This window comes from Centroberyx gerrardi, chromosome 5 (genome assembly GCF_048128805.1).
Source record: "Centroberyx gerrardi isolate f3 chromosome 5, fCenGer3.hap1.cur.20231027, whole genome shotgun sequence".
Taxonomy (NCBI): domain Eukaryota; kingdom Metazoa; phylum Chordata; class Actinopteri; order Beryciformes; family Berycidae; genus Centroberyx; species Centroberyx gerrardi.
In genome coordinates, this window is record NC_136001.1 from 6415811 (window position 1) to 6432173 (window position 16363).

General features: G+C 42.0%; 1 protein-coding gene across 1 annotated transcript in view; it reads left to right on the top strand.

Moving 5' to 3' along the window:
• LOC139912426 (copine-9-like) overlaps positions 1 to 9068 on the top strand; it is a 110808-nt gene extending 101740 nt beyond the window's left edge. Inside the window, exons 18-21 of the mRNA XM_071900211.2 lie at positions 520 to 622; positions 1463 to 1520; positions 7886 to 7959; positions 8841 to 9068. Coding sequence (XP_071756312.1) covers positions 520 to 622; positions 1463 to 1520; positions 7886 to 7959; positions 8841 to 9068 — 463 coding nt within the window. The remainder of the gene's footprint in view (positions 1 to 519; positions 623 to 1462; positions 1521 to 7885; positions 7960 to 8840) is intronic.
• The last annotated feature ends 7295 nt before the right edge of the window (positions 9069 to 16363 follow it).

The window sequence follows — 16363 nt, forward strand, 5'->3', positions numbered from 1 at the left end:
GCAACCATAAAATGTTATTGATTGTGTCATAAAAAACATTCACATAAAACATACATACCAACATTACCAATTATTAACATCTCAACATCTGTACACACACACACACCAGGGGCGTCAGTTCACTAAACCCTAAGCTATGGCCAAGTCCCTGCAACTAATGTCATTAATGACAAGGTATTATTATTTGGTCAATGTGATAAATTATTAGTCATAAGTCACCAAATGATCAGCTTAGAGGGAACATTGGTATCCTTTAATTTTTTTCTTTAGACTTGGCTTCCAAATAGATTTGTGTTGATTTTTGTTTGATCTTTGCTCCCCATTATAATAATAAAAACGAAAAGATCAAAGATATGGCTAGACCTTGCCATGCCTAATTGATACCCATGAAAAACACACATGCACTCAAGCACACACCCCTAAGTCTGCCTTCCCCACTCACATAGATCAGTTATCCTAACCTGTGTGTGTGTGCATATATGTGTGTGTGTGTGTGTGTGTGTGTGTGTGTGTGGTCAGGTGTGCGGCGGACGTGACGGACGGCTCCCAGTACTTTGTGCTGCTGATGATCACAGACGGCGTCATCTCAGACATGGCTCAGACCAAGGAGGCTGTGGTCAATGTGAGTAGCAGCAGCCGCAACACTTCACCAAAAATACCAAAACATAAGGAGGGAAACCAGGGGGCTCGGAGCCAGATGGGGGCCAAAACATTTTAATGAAAGTAAAACCAAATGAAAGAAGAACAGAAGGAATTGAACAACAGAATGCACTAGGTAAGATTTTGTAAAAGAATTTGTGAAAATCCACCTGTCTTCTCAGCCTAAATCACTAAGTGGGGCTACAACAGCGAAGATCCCATCCGCCCAAATTGAGACCCATAGATTCATCCTGTTTGCCCAAATTAAAGCAGTATTCCACTTAGTTTTAACATGGGGGTTATTCGGCACTTGACCGCCATGAAAACCAGAATATAAACTAATCACCAAGATCAGATGCAGCTGGACCAGTTTGTAGTGTTCAGATTTTTACTTCCCATTCATTTGAATGAGGCCATGAAAATAGCCTGAAAACAGATCGGATCTACTTTTATTTTTAAATACTAATTTTAGTGTAAAGCAAAAATCTGTTCACAAACATTTTTGTGGCCTCATTCAAATGAATGGGAAGTAAAAATCTGAACGCTACAAACTCGTCCAGTTGCATCTGATCTTGGCGATTTGTTTATATTCTGGTTTTCATGGCGGTCCAGTGCCAAATAACCCCCATGTTAAAATTAAGTGGAATATTGCTTTAAATTAGGGTGTGGTCAAATTGTTCTCATATTAGCCGACTGTATGTCCAGTGTGTATGTATGCATGTACTTTATGCATGTACGTATACATTCATGCATTTATGTGTGTATATATTTATAATGGGGATGATGGTATGGCTCACACACCTCCTGTGTGTTTTCTCCACAGGCAGCCGCTCTGCCCATGTCTATCATCATAGTAGGAGTGGGCCCTGCTGAGTTTGATGGTGAGTATTTGCGTATGCATGTGTGTGTGTGTGTGTGTGTGTGTGTGTGTGTGTTTCAAGCCAGCAAGAAATACAGCTAGGCTGAGTGTTTTCCAGCCTCGAAGTCCTGGGCCCGCCAGCACGATAGTTGGCCATGCTGCCAATTGGGCTACTTCATGTTTGTCTCACCCACACACACACTAGTCCATCGCTCACAGCCAAATCACAACCTGGACTGTCAAAGGTTTTCTGTCATGGTAAACCCTGTAGAATTAGCGGGCTAGAAGACGATCCAGTCTAATCCCTCTCAAAGCCTCCTGAAGAGATAGAGACAGGCAAATCCCCTGTACCTAAAAAAAGGAAAAGTCTCTACAAGTGGCTCCATATCTCTGTAAAGCTCCACCCTGGTTTTATGTCCCCCGGAAATCAAACCAAAATATGTTTCATATTTTTGCTTGTCATGTCATGTCATGTTAGTCTTCATTTATACAGCTGTCTCTGCTGTAAATGGCACTAGTGGTAGAAGCTGGGCAGATGGCTACATGTAACGTTAACCTTGATAATATGACTATAATTCCTATTGGAATTCAAGCCAAATGAATCATCAATCATCATATGATCTCTTTTCCCACTGGCAGCTGCTGCTGCGAGTGGCTTGATGGATGGAGGCCCTTTGGTTGACCTATAGTCTATCTGCTTATCCAACAGCAGCGGAATTCATTAAACACTGGGAAACCTTGCTGTGTCTTATGATTACAATAGACCTATTTACTAAATAATTTTGTACTGGGAGCTGCCCAGTACAAAATGATTTCACAGCTGGTCCGGGGATCGAGACCGGCAACCTCCCAGTCACAAGCCTGCCGCTGTGACCTCTAGGTCAGTGGTTCTCAACGTGGGGTCCGGGGACCACCAGGGGTCCTTGAGGGGGTCCCCAGCAAATTGATGAATCGTTAAACTTCACCATTACTTCATTTACAAGAAGTTAACACAATTAGAGAATGTAGAAAAATGACTACTTTGATCATAGCTTCACTGTTTTCTCTCTACCTACAATGCAGATAGTCATGTAATTCTGGACAAAATCATGTCTAACAATAAAAATATTCTCAGATTTGGGTCCAAATCTCATCAAATGGGGGTCCGTGGCTCTAATGTGGACTAAATTAAGGGTCCTTGATATGAAAAAGGTTGAAAATCACTGCTCTAGGTTACCACCGGTTGGGCTTTATGAAAAACACAGTTTCAAAAGCCTTCTTTCACACAAATGATCAGAAAAGATTTGGTATCGGAAACTCTACCAATTTGCAAACGATTTCAAAACTCACCACATTTAATGAAGATTCAGTCCTAAAAAACAAAAAGGTACTTTTCAGGGTTTCTCCATTGAGCCGCAGCTGTGGAGGAGAAGAGGCTTGATGTGAATCGAACATCAATCAATCAACATCAATCGAACCGATGGCAAATTGCACTGTGCTCAATGTGTCCTATGACATTTTTAGTGGCAGTGAAACCTGAAATTGAAGCAGAAATAGAAACGCCATTGTCTCCTTGTAAGTAAGTGCTCTTTTTAAAAGCAGCATATAGTCAGTGTTCCCACCGCTGATTGGCATGGTGAAAATAAGCATAGCATGTTAAGGCGAACTTTGCAATTACACGCTGCAGTCCATCTTTGCGGAGATGAAATCAGGTGATGGGGCTTTTATTTTTCGAGATACAAGATCTCATGGAACTCGCATGATCTTCACTAAAATGTATTTGTGACCAGATTTGTCATGTGTGATGTCATGATGTAGTTTCAAAAGAATGTAAAGCGTAATTGGACATATGGGCTCTCTCAGATCCACTACATCTCACCTCTGCTCTGCTGTGCTTTGTGCCGACAGGATAGTTTTCCATCTTCGTTTTATGATGACTGAGATGGTAATTAGATATTCGCCAACATTTATGCATTTCCCAATGACTGGAAGAGCATTGGCAGATACACACAGTGGCTCTTTTGATTTCCCCAAAGCCCCGGGCCTTTCCTACCTCTTCATCAGACCGCCAACAGTTCTAGAAATTCCCCATTTGAAACTCAGAACGTTTCCGCAGGCTCTACATGCAATTAGTGTGTGATCGCCTGCCAATAACAGAATGTTTTTCAGTTAAATTCTCAGATTTTTCCTATCATAGTTCATTGTTAAAAGATGAGGATATGATATACTTTTGATATAAGGGCAGAGCGTCTGTTTCTCATTAGTGAGCAAATGCTCCTTTGATAAAAAGCTTCCCAAATTCATTCATTTGTTTACATTTTTATGATTATATTTCATACTGCACCTATTACACTTTTGGTAAATTCTGATATTGTGTTAGCATATGTTCTACTGCTACTGCTGCCATTTTGCACACTCTCATAATGCTGTGATCCATACTTTTCCCCTACTTTCATTGATACGTTTCTACTTAACATGCTCTAGTGCTAAACCAAGCCAAGCACTGTTGAAATGCACGGAAGCCTTTCTAGAAGTTAATTGGCAAAATGCTTTGAATTAAACTCACAAGCCGAGAAAAGGCGAGGCAGGAAACGACTCCATCCAGACCCGTGGAGAGCTCTCCTTGGGACTTATTAATCACTGCGAGGGGCAAAGGCCGGGGTCAGGGGTGAACGCGCCGGGGCGTCCCACGGGTGCTCGCGTGTGGCAGAGAGAGAGAAATTAAGAGCGGAGATGAGGGAGCAGACAGTGAGTGCGACAGGACTGGAAGCAAGAAAGGAGCGCGGAGAGTTAGAGGCAGAGTGAGACGAGTGTGTGTGTGTTTAGTGAACTTATTAATAGATCTTTGGCTCTGCTTATGTCACCAGTTGAAACGGCTGAACTCTTCGTAGACAGAGGTTCGCCGGAATGATGTTTGAGAGTCTCGGGGAGAGCAGCGTGACAGGGGAACGGCTTCACTGCAGCGTTTGGTGAATCTACTTTTACATGTCCTTTGATTCGTCGTCTATCACCTCCAATTTGGGCTCTACAGAACACTGTATAGGCAATATTCTGTCACTCAACTCCGCGGCTGACGCAGAACGACTTGAAGGGCGCCCGATTTACCCTCTGTGACACATGAACAGCCTCCAAAGCAGACACGTCGCTCGCAAGAGAGGATAAATCAAGCGCTCCTCTTGTGTTGTTGTTTTTTTTGCTCAAAATCATTCAGCGGCTGTTTTGCCCGGGTCCCTGGTTTAGTAGACCTCCACACATCACTCACCCCCCAGTCAGAGTCGTCTCTCTCAGGGAGAACTATGCAGGGATCAGTCCTTCGAAAACCAGAATTCACCATAACCCGTTGCCTTCTCGCTCAATTCGTCCTCCGCGCATCCTCTCTTCCCTCGACTCCCTCGAGCTCGTCTATTCTTTCCTCTTCCCATACTGCAAAAAAGAAAAATACACTTCACCTATATTTGTGTGTGGAGAGATATGTTTCAAAATATACGCCGTTCATTCAAAACTATATTATGGTGAGATAACATAAGATAGTGAGAGGTAAGACAGGATGAAGCTTTATTCCCTGTGGGGAAATTGGCTCGGTGCAGCAGTAAAAATAATAGAATACAGCAAAGAAAAAGAGAATATAAATAAGAATGGAGCAAATGGGGGGTATTAAAAGTAGCACAACTGAGAATTACAGCGCTAGAATGTCTTAAAGGAATAGTTCGCCCAAAAATGAAAATTCGGTCATTATCTGCTCACAGGTGTTTCTTTGTCCACACCAAAAATAGATGGTGGAAGGAGGGAAAGCGCCGATGGAAAAATGTTTATCAAAGATGCCATGGAGGGGAAGGGGGGCCGGAAGCAACAGGGTTTATGGGAAATGTAGGCTTCATTTGGATAAACACTAGCACTAACAATACCACTTTTGTGAGATACAGACTACCAGTCGTCTCCACCATGGTCTCATTTGTTTAAAGTAATTATACCAAGGTATCACAATTAACTTGACAATGATATATTGATGTTTAAAAATGATACACATCGGACCTTTAACTGATTCACTTTATCTTCTATCTTTTATCTCATCTTTTCACCAGTATTAATCTTCATGTCACTCTATCTCCTCCAAACGCTCCCATGCATGTTTCCATGGAAGTCTGCTTTGTGCACATCTGTGTCCCCATGGGTGTGTGTGTGTGTGTGTTTGAGAATGCTGAGCTGGAGGCTTGAATGGCGAGATGGTGAGTGCGTATCTCCATGCATCTCTGTGCCACTGGGAGTGTGTGCGTAGCGGAGAGTGCACACACACACACACACACACACACACACACACACCGACAGACGCACTTGGCATGTGTTATTCAGGGCAGCAGGAGGTTTTCTGGGAGGCCTCGTGTCTCAGGGGACCTCCCCCACATGCCAGGTTTTACCCAAGACACCTGAACCCCCCCACCCCCGCCTTTCCCTACTCCTTTTCTGCCACCTTCAGTCTCCCGCTCTTTCCGTCCCATCTCTTTCGATCTCAGGTTATCGCTCCTCCCTGCCTCCCTCTAAATCCTTTGCGACCTCTGTCCCGCTCTTACTCCGTTTCCTCGCTTTTCGAAGACGCTGTCGATGTATCCCTTCCTCCCTCTCATCCAGCCCCCCCCCCACTGCTCCCGACCACCATCTGCCAGCTCTGTGCGCCATGTGGAGCCTCCCCAGTCTCCCATCAGCATCTCTCCCTCAGCCCCGATCCTGCTTCAGCAGAGCACTCCTGTCTTTTTCCTTTCCGATCCCTCTCTTTCTGTTCCTTTCCTTTCCTATACTTGACTGGCCTTTGCTTGCCTTTCCGTGTTGCTGTTCCTTTCCCTGTCCTGTATTTTTCTTCTCTTTCCTGTCCTTTCCCTTTCTTTCCTTTCCTGTATTTTTCCATCCTTTCCTTTCCTTCCCTTTTCCTTTAATTTCCTGTCCTTTTACCCATTTCCATTCCTTTCTCTTCCCTTCAAATGGTAGCTCTCCGTTTTGAAAGCTTTCAGAGAGGAAGTGATTCCTCTTGGGAATGTCACAAGTTGTTTAGTCGCTTGCTCATCTAATTTGCTTTGTTGACAAGACATTATAAATAGACCGACGCTGTGGCAGAACTCAGATTTCCTCCCCCAGCCTCTGTAGGAACTTTATCTTCTGTCTAACTCCATGCAGAGAGTGTCTGAGAACAGATGCGGTACAAAAGGACCATGTGGTCCATGGCTGAACTAGGCTACCAACCACTGCTTGGTCTGAACACTGTTAGTCCCTGAGGACTGTTGCATGGTCAGCAGCTGGGTTTCCACTCGTCTTCACTCTGGTCTTGGTTTGCAACATCATGGAAATTGTGTTGAGGCTTGAATATGAAAAAGAAGGTTTCTCATAAATGTAGACCACATTTTCAATTCTCCATTCTTTATTAGGTAAGGGAATACTCCGACTTTTTGGGAGTTTGGCCCATGTGTGTGACGAGAGGATTGGCACCAAAATCATCTGTCTCTGGTAGTTCTGTACGGTGCACATGCTAACACTTTAGTATACAGTATATAAAGTAATCGTAGGAGTCTGCCATTATCCTAACAGTGAAAAATGAGAACTTGTAGCAGCTCGAAGGGATGGTTAGTTAATTTTAATGACACATGTCTAAACCTTGTTTAGATTTGTAAAATAGACATAAAATTCAACAAAGAGAATTCACTTTCAGTTTCTCCTCCCGTGAGATTTTGAGCTTAGCTTGTTTTGTTTACATCAGAAGCGAGTGAAGTTAGCCAGACAGCATACATTTTTTTACGCTGTTGATTTCTAATAGACCTCACTAACAAAGAGATCTTGTTTTCATAAGTTAGGAATCTACAGCCCATAGAGTAAAAACCAACGGCAACTTTGGATTAGCTGAATAAAAGGTTTATCTTCATACTTTGGAAAATGCTAGACGCATATGATTACTAAGGCATTAGCATGCGCACCGGACACAGCTGTCTACTTGAGACGATTTTTGAGATGATTTTGGTGCCAATCCTCATATGCCACATATTGAGTAAAGTGGTATCAGACATCCCTTAAAGGTGATCTAGCATTAATAGACATTAGATATTAGATATTAGAAAAGTGAGAAGCAAATTGGCTAACCACGTAGATGCTGTTTCAGATGCTTTTTCAAGGTCTATTTATTTTGTATTGTGCGATTCGGATAGGTAAGGAATTCTACTCTGTAGTTGCCATGTAAATAACAGTGTGTCTAAGGAGATTTGCTCTTCATCTAGGGGCAAACAAGTGACCTGAACGAGCAGTCATAGCTTGATAATGATTTGATTCATTTTTGGGGTCTAAATCAGTGTACATGCGGTATGTAAACCATGTCTCTACCTAACAGTGCGGTCCTCAACATCCAGTCAAATGTTCTGTTTGTGTCCGCAGCCATGGAGGAGCTGGACGGGGATGAGGTCAGAGTGTCCTCCAGGGGGCGCTTTGCCGAGAGAGACATCGTACAGGTAAATTCGGAATATTCCAAGAATGGCACCGAAGATGTGCAACATTGTACAGGTGCATTTCCACATTCCTGTTTTCAATTCACATGTGTAAACTGGATTTAGAGTTTCAGAGTGGTACGCATGTATTGAAGAGACTCAGGTAGTTTAATTTGCTCAGTCTGGTAATTTAATAGCATGAGTTCTTCCACAGCAGTTAAGGTAAAATTGATTTTTATAGCTGCAGTGGAAAATGAGACCGGAGTCGTTGAATGAGTTAGTCCTTGCTGTGTTGACGAGAAGCTCTTTATCACAGATTGTCTGCCTTTTGTCAATGACAGCGCTGACTCATCCAGATGAATGAAGAAAACACGCATGTCATTGCTTTGTCTTCTTGGTGGGGTGCTGGGAACAATACATACAGTACAATACCTCTAAATACTAGATTCAATAATAGAAAGAAATACCTCAGACACACAGGTTTATACTGTACATTTTCATATGTGTTCACATTTCAGGATACATTCATATTCATACAGATTTTTCACTTGAGACTCAGATCTGATGTTTTCTAATCAGTGTGAAGAGCAAAAAGCTGTGTGGAATCCCATTTTTCAATATTTAAATGCTCAAATTGGAATTTGTAAACCTTCCATCATTCACCTGAAAGATTTGTCATAATTTTTTGCTGAACCAGCATTAGCATGGATAGTAAAACAACATAGTGACTTAATTGGTATTTGGGGTATTTGCTGATGAAGTCATCGCTGACTTGAGTGAAAATTTAGCAGCATCCACAGAGCACAGGTCCATATTGGAGTCCCCTCCATGCTAGCTAGAAGGTGTCAACAAATGAAAAGTCTGTGTGTTCTCACTTGTCGTGCGTTTGTTTCTTCCTCATCCAGTTTGTTCCTTTCCGGGACTACATCGACCGGTCAGGGAACCAGGTCCTGAGCATGGCCCGGCTGGCGAAGGACGTCCTGGCCGAGATCCCCGACCAGCTGCTGTCCTTCATGAAGAGCCGGGGGATAGAACCCCGGCCCGCGCTGCTCGCCACCTCCGACTCCCCCACCACCGCCACCACCACCACAACCACCACTCCTGCCCCCAAGGGACGCAACATGCACGCCTGATGAGGGCGGCGACTGGAGCAGTAGGGATCGGAGATTTGAGTGAGGGGAGATGTGTGTGTGTGTGTCTATGTGTGTGTGTGTGTGTGTGTGTGTTGCAGGGTTAGGGATGGGTGGAGGAGAAGCAGTGTTAAAGGAATAAGTCAGGTCATTGAAGACTGAAGGATTGGTTTTACAGTACATTGGGACACCTACGTGAAGAGACTACATTACTTTAATAGTGTTTGGTAGTGGCGATCCCTAAACCAAGGTCTTCACTGGAAGCTTTTCCTGAGAAAATACACTTTTCTTCATTTCAACGCATCTGGCACTGAGCTTTGTCGGTGCCTATCACTTCATCCCCTCTGCAGGTACGACACAGAATTCCCTGCAGAGACGCAGCAACTGTATCTAAGCGAATGGCTTCAAATGGACTTCTTCCGTCCTTCAGTCACGGATCCCACACATTTCGAATGAGGGACAAAAGCCGCCGAGGAGTCGGACGTTTGTCCTGCTCACAACACCGGCATTCAGCATGTCTTTTCTCCATTTCTGATTCCTCCTGTGGTCTGAGACATGAAGTTGAGTCTGTTGCTACAGCTCCATCCAGCCCACTTTAGTTTCCATGACGATGTTCCCACTCGTGGTGATAAGGGTTTCTCATGTACAGTGTAATAAATACCCAAGTAGCCGGGCAATCTGATTTCTATCAATTTAAAGAAAGACAGCACCGAGGCTGATGTCCTGTTCCTTGTTTGGTTTCTTCTCAGGGCATTTTGGAGGCTTGGCACGACAGTAATACAGGGGACCTGAAAATAGAGAGAGGCGGAAATGAAATCCTGCCCCAGTTCTGCCAGCCCACACTGGATGTTGAGGGATCTGTAAAAGCCACTGGACATGTTCTGTTTCTTCATGAAAATGTATGCTCTCTATTGCTGTATTGAAGATGCCGAAAATGAAATTCAAATAGGTTTTCACGTAAGAGGCGGCGAATGCTCCACTTTTCAAGGTGAGCGTTCAGAGTCGGAACGTTTGGAAATCATAAATAATCCCGCTCGGACCTGAAGTGTAGCCGTCGCGAGCGCCTACTCAAAGCGTCGCACGTGTTTTCAGGAAATTTACGGCCATGAAATTGGCTTGGGATGGAGAACAGACTGAAATATCTCCTGCTCTAGCACCTCCATTTCCTTCCGTACGATTTAATGACATCACCGGGCGCAGATTATTTCAGCCCCAGGAGCAGAGCTGAACATAACCATCTAACGTGCATTCTGCTCTTCTTTTCAACCTGTTCCCCCACTTCTTCTACATTCCAGCTCTCTCAGCCCGGGCCATCGTTATTATGAATAATTTATGTTTCTCGATCTCTCCGGAGCGTGTACCTGTTCAAAATGATAATACCAGGTCAATGCACATTTCACAGGCCAGAAGTGCTTACTTCACATGTAGCAGAGAATGTGTGAAAGCGTCAGGGTCACCTTCCTTTTCTTCACTTCTCACTGGAAAGACGACACCAAGCGAGGGAGAGGGGGAGGGGGGAGCGAGCTGTGGTAGGAGTGCTGGTCCCCTGCCACTCAGCCTGTTTTCAGGGGGTTGCAGTGTGCTGCTTTCTTTTGCAAACGTATGCAAAGTTTTTTTCCCTCCTCAATTCTGCCGTTTGAGATGCGGCTGCATCTTTTCCGTGGTTGTCTGCCCGGGCCGATCGGCCACATGTTGAACTTTTTTTTTCCTTTTTTTTTTTCCCCAAGCGATTTCTTTTGTTGTGCCTTTGTTTGTGTGCGAGGGTGATCCGAGCCAGGAAAGCTGGTGTTTGAATAGAAAGCTCAAATCTGATTTAACAGGATGCGCTCTCTCCTGCTTTCTCTCTCCCTCTCCGTCTTTTTCTCTCTCACTCCCACAGACAGATAGATGCAATTGAGTTAAAACATTTGTCACTGACCCCCTCGATTTTTTTTGTAGACTAAACCATCAAGGCCCCCCCTGCAGAAATCCAGTTTCCCTATACTATATGTGTAATTCACATAAACAATAGCTACTAAAAGGCAATGCTTTGGCCTGACAGCATCACACATTTAACCCTGTTTTGAGCATTGGGAAGATCTTTGAAACCTATAAAATAGTAATAATAATACTAATAACTAGAAGGGCACTCGGGGAGTGCAGACCTCCGGCAAGGTTTGTGCTATTATTGCTTGTTCGTGAGTCGGATCCGGATCCGCTCCAAAATGTAATGGGTTCTTCCTTGGCCCATGCTACACCCTTCCACGAAGTGTCATGAAAATCGGGCCAGTAGTTTTTCTGTAATCCTGCTAACAGACAAACAAACAAACAAATGGCACCGAAAACATAACCTCCTTGGCGGAGGTAATAATAATATAAGGCATAGATTGGTCTGGATTATGGAGGAGTGAGTGTGTCTCGATATTGTATAGAAAGGACATGGACATGTGGCCTTATTTCTGTCATAATCCCAAAAGTATGTGCTAGGGAGGACTCTATTTTTATATGACTACACAATGCAAGGAAATTCATGTTATTTTGCATGCTTAGTTGGCTGATATGCTGCCAATGATTGTACTTGTATCTTTATTCATATCGGAAAATGACTTCAACATTCCTAAATGTTTTGACTTGTGTACTGTGCAGGGGCGTTGCTTTCTAAAGAAAACACGTTGTCTTATTACTGTTATTGTGTACAGTATACTTGAAGGAACTGCCAATGTAATAATCCAAAATATATAGGAGATATATGAACAGTAGGATAGATTTATATCACACAGTGTTTAAAAACATGGTGCATGCATGTGTGTATTATGATCAACAAGTAGGCTACACTCTCCCTGATGACATCACTCGTTGGATATTTTTGTATGAAGCATGTGGAGCTTTGTATACAGTGTGTACAGTATTAGTTGACTATATCAACTGCCCTTGACAGTCAATAATATTATGCTGCTCACTACTTTTCCCCCATTCTAGTGTGTTCTGTGAAAGCTTCCATGTAGGCAAAGTGTAAATACATCTGAGTTGATGCACAGAATATTTTGCAAAGTCATCCTGCTCATTTTGTTCCTCTCCGATACTCAAAACGTGGATCTATTATTATTATTGTTATTTCTGTCTCCATTTGTGTTGGTCAGAATTGATTTCTAAGTTTGTCCCTGTTTTGTAGCTTTTGCTTGGAAACCAAATAAAGATATTATTTAAGACTCATCTCTAGTCTGTGCCTGGCGGCTTATTACATTTTTGAATTTAGTGTTAACATTAGGTTTACTTTGTTTTAAGGAAAAGAAAGACTGTGACATTTACTCAACATCCCACTCAATGAAAAAATATACACATTGGCAGTAAATTTCATGCTGAATTATGTTCAGTTGCTCAGTTTGGTGAACTGAAACGACTGTACCACATAGTGAATGTTATATTTAACCAAGTTGATCATCTTTTTTCCTTACATGCTATTCTTACGTTAACAATACCCAAGAGCAACAACATCACAAAGTGGGGTTCAATTCTAATATCAAAGAGTGAGTGGTAAATGCATGGGCTAAACCCTGAGGGCCCCTTGTTCATTAAATATTGGTTTAATCATGGAGGAGAATATATAAAGTTTATTTCAAAGTTCAGCAGGCTATTTGATGTTTAACTGTCCTATACTACCACTCAGTGGTAACGTCATGAAGAGCCACAATGTTATGTTGGTAAATGTTGATTACTTAAGGCTTCAAATTATTAATGGAATGTACTTGGCTTCATATTTCAATTGAAAATTAAAGCGCTATTAGTATATTTTAATATCACAGTTCATGAGTGGAAAAAAATAAACATCCTACTGAGATCCATTGCACTTAAACCCACTCCACAGTTTCCCTACACTGAAGGATATTGTGCTGCATTCAAGTGCTCCTCGTAAACTCGTACTTCCAACTACTTCCAAAAGTTGCTTTACATCGTGGCTGTCATTTTCTTTTAGAAATCAAATGCCACAGACCTACTTCGTGCTGCAGCGGCAAAATGAAGAGGACAAAATTGGCATAATTTGTGTCTTAATTAATTTATCAGCCAAAGGTTCTTGCTTTTAGCTTCAGTCGTTCACAGGACTTCCATGCTTTTCACCTCTTAAATGTCACATCTGCAACTGGGGTATCATAGAAGTTCCTAGCTCTGACATTGTGTTCTGTCTTGTACAGAGTGAACGTGAAGCCAAACCTTTTAAGGTCTTAAGTCTAAATACCTACTTTTCTCAGCCGTATTTGCCACTCTATTGGGTCGCTCATATTCGCTAAACCCGTTATTACGATATTTTATGTAGCAGCTGAAGGCAGCATTAGGCCACGGCTTGCAGTAAACTGTGAAGTGGCTCCACGGATCTCCTCTACATCCATACAGCAGGGCGGGCCTTTTCTGTAGGCTGTGGCACGCTAGCAGTGACAAAAGTGGGAAAAGGTTATAAGACGAATGGTAATGATAATACAGCAAATCATAGTGTAAAAATAATGATTATCAATTAACCACCTATAATCATTACCCTCACGTATTTTATAATCTCCCATTGGCTTTCCCTTTTGATGATCACCCACTCATTCATAATCTCTAAACTGTTTCCCCATTTCCCTTTCAATAACCAGTCACTGTAGAATCACCCACCCGATTTTCACCCAATGGTTTATAATCTCAATTCAATGTTTTGTTGTTCATTTTTATGCTAGTTTTAGTATCAAACTAACTTCCGTTTCAGCACAATAAATGGCACCTTTGTGTACAGCTAATGGGGATCCTTATCAAGAAACAATAAACAATAAACAGACAGAGTTATGGGCGACAGAAAGTTGTCTTTTTAACATTGCTGGCAATGGTGAGAACCGATCTATTCCCTGCGGAAGTACGGCATCCATGTTTTGTTCATCCATCTTTTGATGTTTAGCTCTTAAACCAAATCCTAGACAGTTTTGTATGGGGGTAAATGGATGTCAAAATCATTGTAAATGCACAGACTATGAGTCACAAATATATATTACAATTTGTAAACACAAAACACGATCTACAAACAAACTCTTCATGATCCACAAATATAAAACACGATCCACAAATAGATTCGAAATCCACAAACAAACTCTTCATGATCCACAAATATAAAACACGATCCACAAATAGATTCGAAATCCACAAACAAACTCTTCATGATCCACAAATATAAAACACGATCCACAAATAGATTCAAAATCCACAAACAAACACATCATGATCCACAAATAGAATTCAGTGACTTGTACTTGAAAACCAGAATTTGAATGAATGCAAAATGATTTGTCTGCGTGTGTGGGTCGTATTCTATTTGTAGATTGTTTCGCATTTGTTTTCAGAATTTTGACACTACTGTTCCGCTGTTTTTGGGTGTAACCAATCTACAAATGCACTCTTCACAATTTGCAAACAAACAAAGTCTAACTTGTATTTTCAGCCAACTGTTTCAAGACACGCGTACAAATTCTGTGCAATGCTTAGCGTTCAAGTGTCAAATCTGTGTTTGTGGATCACAGTGTATTTGTGGATCGCTTCACATTTGTCTACAAATAGTTTTGACACCGTTTTACCGCAGGGAGTGTGAATACGATCCACAAATGTAGTCAGCCAATCAGGGGTATTGCTTGCTATGTGATGTCACGATGCCTCAATAAGCCTTTCAAAATAAGAGCGTGAGCTGAAACGTGTCAGAACACCGTGGTAACGGTGTGTTAATATTCTGTATTCATTACAGATTAATTGTTTTTATTTCATGGCGTGGGATCGTTCTGTTCATATGGAAATGTCCTAGCTAGTTGGGTCCCATCCCTGTTCCCTTCTCCACAGCTTCAAAATGTTGCTTGTGTATCTTGGACCTAAAGGTTGTGATACAAAAAGCAACATTTTGGAGAAGATGACAGGGCAGGAAGTCACCACCCTCCTTATTATCCCCAATCACCACTCCCAGGAAGTTATATAAGCCTCACCTGATAGATCCCTTTCCCTCCAGGCCTCACTCCAAACTGTGTGTGTTTCCCAAATGTAAGTGGAGGATCGACTTGATCTTTTCATTCCACCATGTGATATTCAGTTAAGATGCATTATTTGGTTGAATGTTTAATTCATTGTCATTGTGTTGAGATCCTCATGAATAGTCAGAATTGAAGTGACTACCAAGTTGACGGATGCATTAAATGATGTAAGTTGTAAATGATAACCTTTGTTGAACCTTTGTTAAAATCAGGGGCGGAAATCACGGGGGGGACAGGGGGGTCCGGACCCCCCCTTCCTGGGACTAACAGAGAGTTGTCCCCCTCAATATATCATTGTAAACATAACTATATAATTTTAAATAATATAATAATATGCATTGAAAGCACTTGTGCTAATTATAGACGCAAAACAATGCGTTTTTAAGTTTCGAAAGATTGAGTCCCTCTCTCATATGCCTCACAGTGGTTTGGTCCACTGCCTACCTGCCTCCCCGAACCCCCACACACACACATTAGCCCTCGGTACGAGTGTGTGTGGAGGATCTCTGGAAGTGTGTCAGTGGCGGCTGACCTCCAGTAAGTAGCTGAGGTTAACTTAAAACAAAGGATGTGTCAGACATTTTTCTTTACTTCTATCACTCAATAGAATAAAACACATTCACAATTGTAACCAGACTACATTTTGTTCCGTTACCTCGCGGTTGAATCTTGTGCGTCAGCGTGTTGGTACGGAGCCGCGTCTCCTAATGCATGTATGTGTATGGAGGCAGGAGGTCTGTCCACAATTAAAATCCTCATAACTCGCTGAATTTTCGACCGATTTTCAAGCGGTTTGGTTTGTTACAAATGCCAGACATGTATTTATGATACAGGATAGTTGGTTAAATTAAAATGCGGGATTTCATACCAAAATACTTTATCTTTTGTAGATGGTAACAGTAATATTTCTATAATATAATATTTAAGATTAACTTACCCTATGTAATTAGGTTCTAAGTATATTATTTTTTTCTTACTGCATGTAAAATGGCTGCCACTATGTTATTTTGTTCATAATTTTGGAAATAAATGAAGACTTAATTAATAAAAAAGACATAATTACAACAAACATTATGTTAAATATAAGTACGTTTCTGGCAGGCTTCATAGCGTTCTGGACTTTTACATTGACAGCAAAACATTAGAGATCTGCTTTTTCGGGAAAACAAAATCTAATTAGGCATATATTAGCTTTAGTTCAGTTAATGGGTGTTGCATCTCACCTACTACTGTAAATAACCTGCATGCTGTGTGTGTGTGTGTGTGTGTGTGTGTGTGTCTATT